Source organism: Callorhinus ursinus, unplaced genomic scaffold (genome assembly GCF_003265705.2).
Source record: "Callorhinus ursinus isolate GAN/ISIS: 27379988/994484 unplaced genomic scaffold, GSC_fseal_2.0 scaffold16, whole genome shotgun sequence".
Classification (NCBI taxonomy): Eukaryota; Metazoa; Chordata; class Mammalia; order Carnivora; family Otariidae; genus Callorhinus; species Callorhinus ursinus.
In genome coordinates this window covers 28340000-28354873 of record NW_027397078.1, presented here as the reverse complement: position 1 = coordinate 28354873, position 14874 = coordinate 28340000, and the positions used below count along the sequence as shown (strand labels likewise).

Below are 14874 nucleotides of genomic sequence, written 5' to 3'. Positions count from 1 at the left end.
GGAGAAAGAAAGATCTGGAGTCCATTCTCACCATCGCAGATAGACATGCATGCTCACCCAAAGTGGGGCTGGCCTCTGGGCTGTCTTGTCATACTGGTAAGGAAACTGGCGTGCAGTCTTCCCGAACACAGCCCTTCCCACCACCAATGGTTTGTGTGTGTGTGCATGTGCCAGTTTTCTCCAAGTTCCTCCAAGGACGCTGAGAAATACAGTCTCATTTGGTTCATTTAAAAAATAAGGACCAACTTGCAGTGAGACAAGTATATGGAAGCACAGTAATATGAGCCGTAGGAGAATATTAAAATGGCACGGAGGCTGACGGTCACCTATCCAGAGATGGACAGCGTGCGCCTGCGCACACATGAAGGTGTGCGGTTCACACCTTTACGAGGATAAGCTACTACACCGCAGGGGTGAAGGCAGCACAAGCAGAAGCGTACTCGTGAGCTTCTGTCACTGTCCCTCGGCACAGGCTACAGAAAAGCGGGGAGGCTGGAGCAGCACCCGCCGGTGCCCCCACCCCCTCCCACATGGGGGACTTCCTTACTTGACTTGGAGAGCTGCTCATCCTGAGAAATGCCCAGGTCATCTGACTCCCCCGACAGCTCCTTGATGAAGTTGGAAGGAAACATTCCGGTCTTCCCATTGAGAACGCCTTCCCACCATCCTTCTTCTACCTGCACAGATGCAAACAGAAGAACAGAGATGCAGGGCTCAGGTTAGACAATGTGGCTCCCAGTTTTCTCTCCCATCTGTATGGTGCACAGTGCAGAGCCCACACAGGGAGAGCGGAAGGAGTTAACAGGGAATGAGATTGCAGACCTCACAGAGTCTTGAGATTCACACTCAGGAAGGGGGTGCTGAACCTGGGGGCCAAAAACACAAGTGGAAAGGGATTAGCAATTTATTTTCACTAACCTCAGACTGAAATTTGACATTTCCTTTGGTCACAAAATGTAGGTAAGACAGTAATCGTAGAAGGACCCGTGACTCGTCACCAAACAAATCATGGACATTTTCTTATCACAGCACAGAAGCTGTGGGTATCTCAAGATATCGCTTGCACCCATGACTACTATGAAATGGTGGTAGTTACCACACCTGCTGGGGACCTTGTTATCTAATGTGTTCATTACAGAATTATTTATTAATTATAATAAGAAATTACACAGACTCTCATATAAAAATTTGCTTTTAAAATAGCTTGATAGCTATTTCAATGGTTCCCTTTGTAAACTTATGTTTCATTTTAAGCATTTAAAACCATTATTTAACAAGGGACAGTGGCTTCCCCAGATTATCCAAACTAACTAGACGGCCAAACAAAAACAGCTAAGAAGCCCTGAGCTAAGAACTCAATCGGAAGGTAGAAGGACTCCCTGCAGGTTTCTGAACGGTTCTAGAGTACCCTGAAATGGAGTGCAACAGGGTGAAGGGAGGTAGGGAGGGCAGCCAGACTGTAGTCCTCTGGGTAGGGGAGTGAGGGCCGGATCTGGGGGAGCAGTGACAAGGGAGAAGGCGGGTATAGATTTGAAGGCCCTTTGAAGTAGCAGCTGGTCTTGAGCCACCAATTAGCTGGGGCAAGCAAGGGGAAGGTAAAAAGCCATCCCAAGATTTTGTGATGGAGCCACTAACAGAACAGCAGAAGTCCGAAGTCAGAACAGCAAGGTGGCGTCTTGAAGGAAAATAGCAGGACATTCTGAGAACAAGCATGTATTAAGTTACTCACCCAGTGCAATAGAACAGAAAGAGACCCTGAACCTTTGGACTTTTTTTTTTTACTACATGCATATAACACCAACTCAAACTGATAAATACAATTTAACAGCTAAAACAACTAAAACAAAAAAGATAAAGAATATTAAAGTAAAAAGTCCAGTTCAAATCCTACTGAAGCTCAGCAGTTATATGACCTCATTCAAATTTCCTACCAAACTGAACCCTGGTTCCTCTCTGTACAATGGGGATAATGGATACACTCGATCAGTGTTAGAGACAGATGTATTATGGTTCTACACTAGGGGCTAGGGACAGAGAACTGTACAGGACATGGCTTTTTTTTCTTCCCCGAAGCAGTTGACAATTACCAAGGTAGAAAGGGCACGTGGTTGAAAGAGGGGAGAGGAGGGGCATGAATAAAAACTAGCAGTGGGAGGTAAATAGATGGGAAAATGCCATGACTCAGTACAAACAAACTTGTTACACAAAGTCGAGCTCACCCAGATTGGGGATGCTACAGGAAGGCTCTGAGAAAAAAAGAAATCAAAAATTAAGGTTGGCCTTGAAGAGGAGAAACGGTAGATATATATAAGTAGGGCAGGGGGGTGTGAGACACTCCAGAAAGGGGGAAGCTGACAGAACCTGTAGAATGGAGACAATCAGAACGGTGTTTGGAGCATTTTTTAGGGAACTCACGAGATGCAGGCTTGCACTGTGGCAATTATATCTGCGTGATCACAGAATCTTTGGGAAAGAGTCCAGACGTCCATGCACAACTGTCCCAGTGACTACTCAATACCACATCGTGGCATTTAACAGCACTTCACTTGAAACCATTCCATGTTTCTATGCCAACTCAACTGATATGTGTTATTCTTTCAAGGAGCTTTTTATAGGATTAGGACAGTTGGGAAAATTCGCCATGAGCCTGAATACAAATAGTCACCGGATTTGTGGTGGGGGATCCTTTGTGCTTGTCCTGAATAAGGAACCATAAAATGACCGTCTTTCTCCAAGAATCATGGGGCAAGAGGGAAAAACCAAGGGCACAGACCGCAAATGAGCAGTCCCTGGCGTAATCCCCAACCGTGCGGGGCAGCTGGGCCAATTCCATTTGATTCAGTTTGACAGTATCTAAAACATTCCTGTTTCCAGTAATAAGCGACTCCAGCCTGAGATCCCTGAAGAAAATACTCCTGATGTGTGGGATTGCTTAGCTGCCTGCTGGGAAAACAGGGGTGTCTTTACCCTACCACACCCCCAGATGCCTGTATCAATGTCACAGCACAGTCTGAGAGGAGTGGCCAACAGGGAAGCAGCAGAAGTCTATCATTAGCCACACGGTGAGTGGAGGGTCAGGCAGTGAAACCACCACTCATTGCCTGGGGGGTACATTTCTCATGACAGGTGTCATGGCGGTGGGGGGTGGTGTCTGGCCCCTGTACCAGTGAGAACCGTTCAGTACTATTTCTTCCTACAGACGTCTGCTTTCATTGTAAGATTCGGGCTAGAGATATGACGGGAAAAAATGATCCTCACTCTCCTAGTACCCTTCTTCAGCAATACTCTGGAGTTCAACCTTCTGCATTAAGAGGAGGACACTGAGGCCTAGCCTCATTCATTCAAAAAGTAAAACATAGTACCTCACACTCTGAATGAATAAGAATGAAAAGCAGGGAAATCACTGGGGCAAACCCTCGATGGGGGTCTCTGAAGGCCCGATTCCCCCACAAAAGGATCTGCCTCACTTTGAGGAGCAAATGGGACCAAGAGACAGGATGATGTTAGCCTCTGTGCTCAGTTAAGTACCACCATGCCCAGGTCTATGTGCCCCTCCCTATTCGACCAACAGTTAATAAGCACCTATCCCGCACTGCTCTAGGACCCTGGGGCAGATTCACTGGTGAACAAAACAGACAAAGACAGTGTGCTTGAGAAGCTCCTGCAACAAAGAAAGGAACATACAGAGCCTGTGCACCCCCTGCTTGGAAAATCAAGCTTGCTTATGCTTGTTTCTATATTTAAAAGAGAGAAAGAGATGCGTCCCTCTGTAATAAACTGTGGATTATGGATGTTACCAAGGGCTTACCACTTCTGCCCCAAGGAGAGTAATAAAGGGGAATCGACGCCCACCTTCTCCCGCACCACACACACTCATCCACAGCCTGCTGCAGGCAGTGCCTCTAGGCCGAGAACAGCCCCCACCCTGAGCCCCTGGGCCCAACCCAGCCAGCTCTCGAGCCCAGGGCTCCATCCCGAGAGAGAATCCTACCTCCGGCCCAGAGCTGGGAACAGGGTAGTTTACACCTGGCAGTGTCCGAGAAAGAAAGACACGGTAAAACCACTTCAGCAGCTTGTGCTGGGGGCCCTGCAATTGCCATGTCTTCACAATCATCAGCATCTAAGTAGGTTCAGGGCCCAAGGAGCTCATCTCTAGCTATTTAGCCCTGTTGGAAGTTGGGGAAGCAGCTGGGTGCATTTCAACACTTCCACCCAATTCTACACACATTATCTACATTTGTAAGGCACTACAGAGAGGATGCCTGTGGATACAAAGATAACCATGCTGTCCTAGGTACACAGCTATTCAGAATAGTCTCGACTTAACAGCGTTAAAGTTTTACCTGTTAAACTGTACTGAGAAAGGGAACAACAGCTTTACCAAGTCTAAAGTCTACCTCAAGGTGGGAGTAGCATGACAGAAAAACCCATTTAAGGGCTGCTATAGCTTTCTACATACAACTGACCCTTTGTTGCCCAAACCTCAGTCAGAAGCACACTGGAGGGGGCACTGAGGGAAGCATGGGGGAGGGAGAGGCACATGGGCAAATGAGGTCAGCCTCATTGTTCCCAGAGCTGTTTTACCATTCTTTCCAGAAATGAAAACGGAAAAGTCAAGCTTTAAGGAAAGGCCCACACCTTAACATTACTAAAAATTTCCTCAAAATGTATTCAGACTTTATAGGTTGTATGTTTCTAGGAATTTATCCATTTCCTCTAGGCTGTCCAACTTGTTGGTGAATAATTAATTGCTCATACTAGTCTCCTTCAATCCCTTGTCATTCTGTCTTATCATTCATAACCTCTCCTCTTTCATTTCTGATTTTATTTATTTGAGTCCCCTTTTTTTCTCGGTGAGACTAGCTAAAGATCTGTCTATTTTGTTTATCTTTTTGGAAGACCAACTCTTAGTTTCACTGATCTTTTCTATTATTGTCTTAGACTCGATTTCATTTACTTACACTCCAACCTTTGTTATTTCCTTCTTTCTACCAATCTTTTCTTTAAAGATTTTATTTATTTATTTGACAGAGAGAGACACAGCGAGAGAGGGAACACAGGCAGGGGGAGTGGGAGAGGGAGAAGCAGGCTTCCCGTGGAGCAGGGAGCCCGATGCGGGGCTCGATCCCAGGACCCTGGGACCATGACCCGAGCCGAAGGCAGACGCTTAATGACTGAGCCACCCAGGCGCCCCCTTCTGCCAATCTTGCAGTTCATTTGTTCCTTTTTCTAGTTCCTTGAGGGTATTATGCTAAGTGAAATAAGTCAGAGCAAGACAAGTACTATATAATCTCACTTCTATGTGGAATCTAAAAAAAAAAAAAAATCAAACTCATGGATGCAGAGAACAGACTGGTGGTAGTTGCCAGAGGCAGGGGCTGGGGGGTAGGTGAAAGAGGTGAAGGGGGTCAAAAGGTACAAAATTCTAGTTATAAGATAAATAAATCCCGGGGATGTAATGTATAGCACGGTGACCACAGTTAATAGTAGTGTATTGTATATTTGTAAGTTGGTCAGAGAGTAGATCTTAAAAAAATTTCTAACTATGTGTGGTGATAGATGGTAACTAAACCCACTGCTATAATCACATCACAATATATACTATACATGTATCAAATCATTATGCTGTATGCCTAAAGCTAATACAGTGTTTTATTTCAATTATATCTCAATAAAAAATTTATTCAGAAGTAATTAAATGAGAATTTCCAAACTGGCCCTTTTTCCCATCTTTGAGAGGTAAGGGAAAGTATTTTCAAAATTTTTTGAATGCCAGAGAAATACTTAGTTTTTTAAAGTTTTTAAAATTGAGGTATAATTCATAAAATGCACACGTCTTAACAGTACAAGTCAATCAGTTTTCACATATGCACCTGTGTAACCCACACCTCTATCAATATACAGAAAGTTTCCATCACTCCAGAAAATTCCCTGTACCCCTCCTAGTCAATCCACCGCCACAAGCAACCACTCATCTGATCTCTACCACCTATGATTGATTTTACCTTTTCTAGAACTTCATGTAAATGTTCTAACATATAGTTTTACCTTTTGAATACTGCTGAAAAAATAAAATTGTTTCTAGAAAACATCTTTTTCTATTAGTGGAATTAGTGAAAAAATATTTTTAAGGGAACCACTCCCTAAAGGCATAAACACCTACATTATTTTCCATTTTAGTTGCTTTAAATAACCATCCCTGTTGATTTGGGGACATGAAAGCTGGTTGTGCCAAACAGACAAGTGTTATCTAGGTCCTAAATGCCGGGGCCAATATCTTCCCCCAACTCCTGTGCAGTTCATTGTCTGATTACCTCTTTTTGGCAAGGCCACAACATTCCATATACATAGGAAAGTGATTTTTTAATCCCTCGTTCTTCTGAGAATAAGCCTATTCCACATGAAAGGGGCCCCTCAAAAGAGAAATCTGCAGAGTAATTCAAAGGGAAATGATTGAAGAAAACATATACAATTTCTATTTAAGACTTCAGCAAACTCTGCCCAATGAGACAGAGCTACATCCATGATTTGCCTCACAGTGGAAAGGGTTTTTGATAGGGCCCTTCTCGACATCCTTCAGCAACGCTTGACAGCCCTGTCCTTCAAAATTGCTACAGGCTAGTCTACAGGTCCCCAAATTCCTAAATGACTCTATGCTAAGGCCTTACTCTCACTCCAACCTGAAAATCTGAGCAAAGAGTAAATCAAGCCAACAAGATAACTTTTCTGATGAATCAAGATCCTGAAGCATTGTCCCGCCACTATTCACAGGTGAGAAAATTATCCATGAGGGTTGTGTTAATCTTAGAAAACCCATTTGGAAGAAACCTTCAAATGGGGGTATTCCTTTAAAAGTTCAGTGTAGGAGGGGCGCCTGGGTGGCTCAGTCGGTTAAGCATCCCAGGTCCTGGGATCAAGTCCCACATCGGGCTCCCTGCTCTGGGGGAGCCTGCCTCTCCCTCTCCCTCTGACTGCAGCTCTCCCTGCTTGTGCGCTCTCTCTCTCTCTCTCTCTCTCTCTCCCCCTGACAAATAAATAAAATATCTTTAAAAATAAAAAAGTTCAGTGTAGGAGGTACTGGCACTTATCTCATTCACATTTCATTGCTGGGGCCAGCTTCTCCTTCCCATACTCCACACCTGCCACGGAAGCTTCGCAGGTCATCCCTGACTCCAGAGCAGTGCTGTACCAACACCCTGTCCTCCCCCCTCCAGACTAGCCTGGCCCCTGACACAATATACCCTGTGCTTGCTGAATGAATCCAAATACTTCTCACCTTCCACGTGCCTGCAGATGAAATTCTTCCTGTTCTAGGAAGCGTCTTCTTCACCTTCACTGAGTGCCCTTGTTTCTAAATTCCTTCCTCATTTGTCAATGCCATCGTTTGTCACTCTCGTACCGTCTAGGGTTCTTACTTAGCTGCTTAGCTCTGCGTATCTTGCCCTCCTTAACTACACTGAACATGTTTCAAGACGGATTCCATTCAATAAATCTCTGAATCTCCATGAACCCAGTTTCTGTCACAGAGTAAGCACTCAAATATTTGATAAATTCCATAGTTATGCAAATCTCTTATAAATACATTTCAACTTGCAAATATGTTGCTTTTATACAGTTGTAGTCTGCTTTGTGGGCTGATGATGCTAATCTAATCACCTTTTCTTCTAATCGTGGCTTCCCTCTCCTTAACATGCTCTGTCACCTCTGCAAATTACATCATCAGACATGTCTACCCAAAATCACCGGAAGAAATGACTGTAGAGCAGCCCAAGCTCTTTGGATTATCACATTCTAATAAACAAATTTTTATATTAATGTTATCTCTTTTTTTGAAAAGATAACAAACCCTTCTAAAGCAAGGGGTGCCTTGATGGGTAAGAATTTAGGTATGCTTGGATTACCTATTAACTAATTAGCTTTTAAATGAATTTGACTTCTCATGGGCAAGCATAAAACAAAAGGCAAGTCTTTGAAGTTCTTACACGAAGAATGAAATGAGGATTACCTGCTATTTGGGGTCCCTGGACCCAGTTTCAATGTGTGTGGGGGGCAAGGGAGGTTTCCCCACATCAACAAGCAATTCTTCAGACATTAGCTGGGTGTCCTACCATTTAACTCAGTTCTAGCGCTCTCTACCCAGAGACAGCTGCGTATCCCACAGGTTAAGAGCTCAGGCCTGCGAGATCGCTCCGTTCCCTGCCCCCACTGCAGATGCCAGTTGCAAGTCCAGGTTGTCACCTATCCTTCTGACCCGCTGGCTATAAATCAGAGGTTCCCAGGATCCCCTCCTCGGGTTCAACTAATTTCCTAGAGCAGCTCGGAGAACTCAGAGAAACATTTTACTTACCAGATCACTGATTTATTAGAAAAGGATATAACTCAGGAACAGTCCGATGGAAGAGATGCACAGGTCAAGGCACGGGGAAAGGGCGTGGAGCTTCCATACCCTCTCCAGGCACCACTCTCCACGCACCTCCACATGTTCACCAACCCAGAAGCTCTCTGAATCCTGTCCTCTGGGGGTTTTATGAAGGCTTCATTACATAGGCATGGTTGATTAACTCACTGGCCACTGGCAACTGATTCGACCTCCAGCCCCTCTCCCCTCCCCAAGGTCAGTGGGTGGGACTGAAAGTTCCAACCCTCTAACCACACCATCGGCTCCACTGGCAACCGACCCCTCTGCTTAGGTGTTTTGAAAGTTACCCCATTATCCTAAGGAAAGACACCTTTATCACTCTTTCAGGAAATTCCAAGAGTTTTAGGAGCTCTGTGTCAGAAATGGGATGGAGACCAGATATATATAGTTCTTAATATAATTCACAATATCATAACTGCCCATCTGTATCCACAAAGGTTATCTGATTGAGTTAAACAGCTCATTTAACTCGAGCTGAGCGAACCAAATCTGCTCTTGTGGGTACAAGAAGATGCCTAAGTTTCTTAAAAGAGCAAGTTACCACCTTTGCAAACTCTTAAGACCAGGTCAGGCTTTAAATCTGAAATTTCGCCATTGATCTCCAGTGAGCCTGACTAGGGACCATTGAAAAATACCTCAAAAACAAACCACAAGGAACAAATAAAAGCAAGAATCTCTGAATATTCCTTGGGTTGCCACTCAGAGAGACTGGTTGAGACCAAGCTCAGCCAACACAAGAAGAAAAGTGGCCCCTTTCCCAGGCTCTAGATAAAACAGACCGGAAAACAAAGAGGCTTCAATGCACTTTTCAAAAAAAATAGGCCAACAAGCCAGGTTTGAAACTCCAGAGGCCCTTAAATGCCATTACTCCTGACGAACTTGTCTATATGCCATCTCTGGTCTTATGATTACCATTTCACCTGCATCGATCAGTCCTCTCCACTCTGGACAAAAGTGATACAAGTGTGTATTTACAGTGATTTTCTTAAAACAAAACAAAAAAACCCCCAATAACTCAGTCTGCTATTTTTCCTTTCAAACTGGCAGCCCGGTTCCTTTAGGTTTACAAAGGACATTTACAAAATTAAATAAGATATAAACGATCTTAATTAGGGGCGCCTGGGTGGCTCAGTCGTTAAGCATCTACCTTCAGCGCAGGTCATGGTCCCAGGGTCCTGGGATCAAGCCCCACATCGGGCTCCCTGCTCAGCGGGGAATCTGCTTCTCCCTCCCCTACTCCCCCTGCTTGTGTTCCCTGTCTCTCTGTGTATCTCTCTGTCAAATAAATAAATAAAGTCTTTAAAAAATTATCTTAATTATCTTAAATAAGATAATATCTAATTTAATTAATATATATAAAATATGTTTTAAGATTCTCTGCTTGATTCAACCTTTTTCAAAAAACCAGTCCACACCTCCAAAATCCTCCTAAGAGTTGTCTGGGTTTTTTTGTTCCTTTGGGGTAGGGGGCGTGTGTGCATTTGTGTGTGTGTACAGCTTTGCAATACTGTAGGATCAATCTATCAATCAATCAATAAGAATATATTTATACACACATACATGATATCACCTATTATAGTTTTATTGCCCAAAAGATTGATTGGTTTCATAGTCTTGCAAAGCTAATACAATGGTCTTACCTCAATCTGTCCCTGTGATTGAAGAGTTTTTATTGATTTGGGATGTTTATTTTTAGTTTTCAGTGGAATGACAAAATACCCACTGGCGTTTATACATCCATTATAAAAAGGCATATTTTATATTATGCAGTGACAATGGCCCAATATCTGCAATATTATAAGTAAACAGACATAATGGGAAAACTCATTTTTGATAATATAATAAAAGGCCAACCTTTATGTTTTGTTTTACATAAATATCCTAGGCTACATAGTTTTCCTTTTTCCTGTGGGAAGCAAGCCCATCCTGAAGCCTGGCACTGAACTGGCGGTGAGTGAACAGGACACTGGTCCTGCTGGTGGCGGGGACATCCTACGTCATCTCGGCGCGAAGAGTAACACCTGCGATCCCTCCTCTCCTTCAGCAACCCATGCCCGCTTTCCCTATAGCCAACGGGCAGGTGAGGGTGGCCACTATCTCCCAGAAATGTGTTAATAATTTTCCTTATCTTGATTTGTATTTCATAAAACATTATTACAACATTAAAGGAAAACCTATCTTCTGTGACACAACCATTTTCAATCCTCGTTCCCTTCCGGTCTTCAATCACACGCGCGGAGATGTATTTTACGTGGCTGTATCCTAGTATATGCAATTTTGTGTCCTGATCTGTTCATTTATTTTGCAAAAAAATCTTTTCATACTTCCATTTATTCGCTTACTTATTCGGCAAGCGTTAATTTAAGTACATATTAGGTTTCAGGCACTCTTCTAGGTACCACATAAGTAAAGATAGATCAAAACCAGATCCCTGCTGTTGAAAAGCTCTCAGGTTTAGCAGAATTTAACAGAAAATTACATCGCACAGTATTGTAATAAATACAGATTTAAAGACCTCTGGGTTTACCATCTTAATGTCTTCACAATCTTCTAGCTGAATATCACTTAATTCATGTAACTGTTCTCTCTCTTGATTATTTTTCATTATCACAAGCAATTAACGTGTTTCATTTATTTTTTTTTCTGTTAACCATTTTCTTTGGATAAATTCCTGGGAGTGAGATTACTGGCTCAAAGGATGTTAATTCAGATTTTTACAGCTCTTGCCATACTCTGCTAAATAGCTTCATACTAGGATCATAAAGATATACGAAGTCACCACTTCTCGGTATTACCAACAGTCTTAATGTAAAATGTTTTCTTAGGATTCTCAAAAGCAGGACCGATTATTGTCTTAATTTGCATTTATTTAATTAATAGCAGTGTGGAACATTTCCTCATGGTAAAGATTTTTCTTTCCCTTTGTGGGATTTGTGTTTATGGCAGATTTATCTACCATTTATTGTTGTTACAATACCTTCCTAGTATAATTTCATATGTGATATATATTACAACTTTCCATGATCATTTATTGCAAAATGTTTATTTGTTGTTCTGTGTTTTTTTTTGGCTAAAGTCGCTTCAAATTATACCAAAATTTTAACTTTTCTTTAAATTAGTCACATAACGAGATCCCCTCGTTAATGAGTTAAATAAAACTTTGATGCATGCTCACTTTATGTTTGTATGAGCATCAGAGAACCTGGTGGCTAGCATCAGCCCTGCTACTTGGACCCACGTCACAGTTCACTTAATCCCCTCCTCGACTTCTAGCTTCCTTTTTTGGTAAACCATGGGTTTCTGTAAGGCCAAATGGTACTCAGGAAACCAAAGCTATCGGAGAACTGTATTTCTATATACAGACACAAGTGTTGAATCAGGATGAATGATCAGGTTCTAAGTCTGAAGCCCAGGATTGCCCAGGACGGGGGAGCAGAGCCCGAGAGGCCCGTGCCAGTGCATGGTGGGACACTCCACCAGCAGGGCTGGCCCCGAGTAGCCAGGACCGAGCAGCAATAAGGGAATGCGGGGCAGTGGAGAGAACAGTCGGTCTCCAGCCAGGTAGACCTGGCTCCAACCCTCAGCCCTGACTCTTCTAGGGTCTGTCTCTTTTTTTTTTTCCTTCTAGGGTCTCTTGAGCCTCTTTTCTCATCTACAAAACAAAGTGCTTGTGATGGGCCACCCAATGGGCCAATGTGTAAAGAACCTTATCATGCCTGTCACATACTAGTCTTCTATAAATGTCCCTTCTTTTCCTTCCCTTTGAATCCACAGTGTCCCCCACGATGAATACTGAATTCACCCTCTAGAGATGGCTCAGGGTCACTCTGGAGAGCCAGAGTCTACCGGCAATTGAAGCAGAGGAGAAAAGCTGTGGCAGTGGGCTGGGACCTCTGAAGCCCTTGTACACTGTGTGAAAAAGACTGTAATTTCAGATGGCCCACACCTGCTCCTAATGGCTTGGCCGCATTCCTGTCTCTGAGAAACCAGATAGTGTCTAAGGTCTCCCTAAGCTCAAACATCCGCCACAGCAAGGCCAAGCAGGGGTGGGTCCTGACCACCCGTGCGAGGCCACCCACCCACCCGCCTGGCACACTTACCTCTCCTACCACCTCTATGATGTCGCCGACCTTCAGCTCAAGCTCGTCGTCGTTCTGGGGCAGGTAGCTGAATGCCACCTGGCAGCGGCGCCTCCTTCGCTCGCCTGAATGGGGAAAGCAAAATATTGAGATGCAGCTCTTGTCTCAAAATTCGATTTTAAAGTGAGGCTTCCTAGGCATGCAGGCAAATTAAGCTGACTTGTCTCAGATATGCTCTCTGGGACATGGCTAGAGGCACGGCAGCCCTGGTCTCAGAGAGAGGCAGTAGAAAGCAGAGCAATGCTTCTTGGTCTTTTAAAAGCTGCTGGGTCAGAAAGGCATGGATATGAGAAACCGATCCGTTGGTGCAGAAGGCAAAAACCCCACCCCTGAAGCGCTGGAGCAGTGTTGCCTTAAACACTTTTCCACGGATGGGGCTTTGTATTTGTTGCTGTTGATTTTTGATGAAAGCTGATGTGATGTGGTAGAATAAAAAGAATGGTCTGCTTCCAATGCTAGCAAGGCAGAGGAAATTTTTCCCAAATGTGCAAAGGAAAAGATAAAGTAGCCTGGCCTTTTTCTGACTAATCATCACCCTTTCAACATGCTGGAACTCAGGCCTGATGAGCAAAGGCTAGTTAGATTTCAGCCTGCCCTTGGTGCCATTTCAAATGCCCCAAAGGGGTTCAACAAATCCTCTTCGGTCCTCTTCCCTCTGTCCAGGGGACCCATTAGCAGGGTCCCTGGCTGCTCACACAGAACCAACCCAGGCAAATCAAGATAAAAGCCAGGACCACATTTCACTTGACCAGAGGACACTCAAGGTCACAGCATCTCACTCACCCAGAGCGGCCCAACTGGGAGGCCCTGGCTTAGAGCTGGTTCAAGTACAGATGCAATTGTCCACACCACAGACATGCACTGTGGGCAGAAAGAACATGCATGTGGTATGTGAGATAGGGGTGGGGTAGGGAGACAGACAGGCAGCAGCAGAGGCCCAAGCCGGGGAGAGGTGGATAGCAGAGAAGAAGTTAAGACCCGCATTGCTCCGAAGTTTGTGGCTCAAGGCGGACCACCTCACATTGTTCCCTCCTGCTACCACATGGCCTAGAAAACCAAAGGGATCAACGACTTCAAGGAAACACATTTAGAAATGCTGACATTATTTTTGGGTACTGCCTACAGTGATTCTTTTCCTTTTCTAGTCTTTTCCCTGAGAAAGCAAATCCCTGCAGGAGTGATCACAGGCCGCATTAAGGCCCCCGTGCAGCATGACATCATACAAAGGGGAAGGTCTTTGCTACATCTGATGGGCTCACTGATCAATATGTTTCAAAAGCCAGTGGCCTAGTTCACTCCGCTCCATTTTTCTCTGCCTGAACCTCACTATGGAAGAACCGAGTCGAACGGAAGAAAGGGGGCAGAAGTTCAAAATCAATAGCTTGTCTGATCACATCTTTGGCGACTATACAAATACACTCCACCGCTTCGTGCAAAACCACAAGCCACCTGGGCCTGATGAGAACAAATGCAGAACTCTCGGGCCAACTGCCAGGTGCCAACTGCACTGTCCGCAGGTGGCACAGGGCGACCCATGGAAGGCCCAGCTCTCCCGGGCACTGAGGGCGCATCCCAGCTGGCTTCTCCCCGGTGGGGAGTGAGGAAGAGTGGCAGTCCGGGGCCAAGAACTCTACCGTGATTCCATGGCATTCGATGCAACGGGAGGCAAATCCAGCACTCTGTTGTAAAGGGTGCAGATTCCTCGTTCTAGCTCCGAAGGTCAAGATGACGATGAGGCGATCTCGGCACCCACTGTGACTCCCCCGCCCCCACATACACCTCTTAAGACGAAGTTCTTTTATTTATTTATTTATTTGACAGAGAGAGAGAGAGAGAGACAGCGAGAGCAGGAACACAAGCAGGGCGAGTGGGAGAGGGAGAAGCAGGCTTCCCACGGAGCAGGGAGCTTGACGTGGGGCTCGATCCCAGGATCCCGGGATCATGACCTGAGCCAAAGGCAGGCGCTTAACAGCTGAGCCACCCAGGCGCCCCTTAAGACGAAGTTCTATTCTAAATTGTGAAGAGCTTTATTTGCTAGGTGTTACATTAAAAGCAAACTCTGCACGTACAATCCGAAGACAGAACAAGTAAACATGACAAATCTCTGAAACCTAACATTCACAAGCACAGAAGCCACCAGTCCTGACCAAAGTGACTTGAAAATAACATCTGAAGCCCCAGGGTTGGCTGAAATCATAAAACGCAGTTATACATAAGTTCGTGTCTGCACAAAACCCTCTGTAAAAAGCAGCATCTAACCTGATGCTACACAAATGGTGAAAGAGAGAGTGATGTATTCTTCAAGGATAGACTAAC

General features: G+C 44.6%; 1 protein-coding gene across 11 annotated transcripts in view; it reads right to left on the bottom strand.

Annotated features, from left to right (window-relative positions):
* The window catches only part of SH3KBP1 (SH3 domain containing kinase binding protein 1), a 324202-nt gene that overhangs the window by 142687 nt on the left and 166641 nt on the right, over positions 1–14874 (bottom strand). For all 11 annotated transcript variants that reach the window (XM_073902009.1, XM_073902010.1, XM_073902011.1 and 8 more), the window contains exons 4-5: positions 12520–12623; positions 548–677 (exon numbers count right to left, since the gene is read on the bottom strand). In XM_073902009.1, the coding sequence (XP_073758110.1) occupies positions 548–677; positions 12520–12623 (234 nt within the window). The remainder of the gene's footprint in view (positions 1–547; positions 678–12519; positions 12624–14874) is intronic.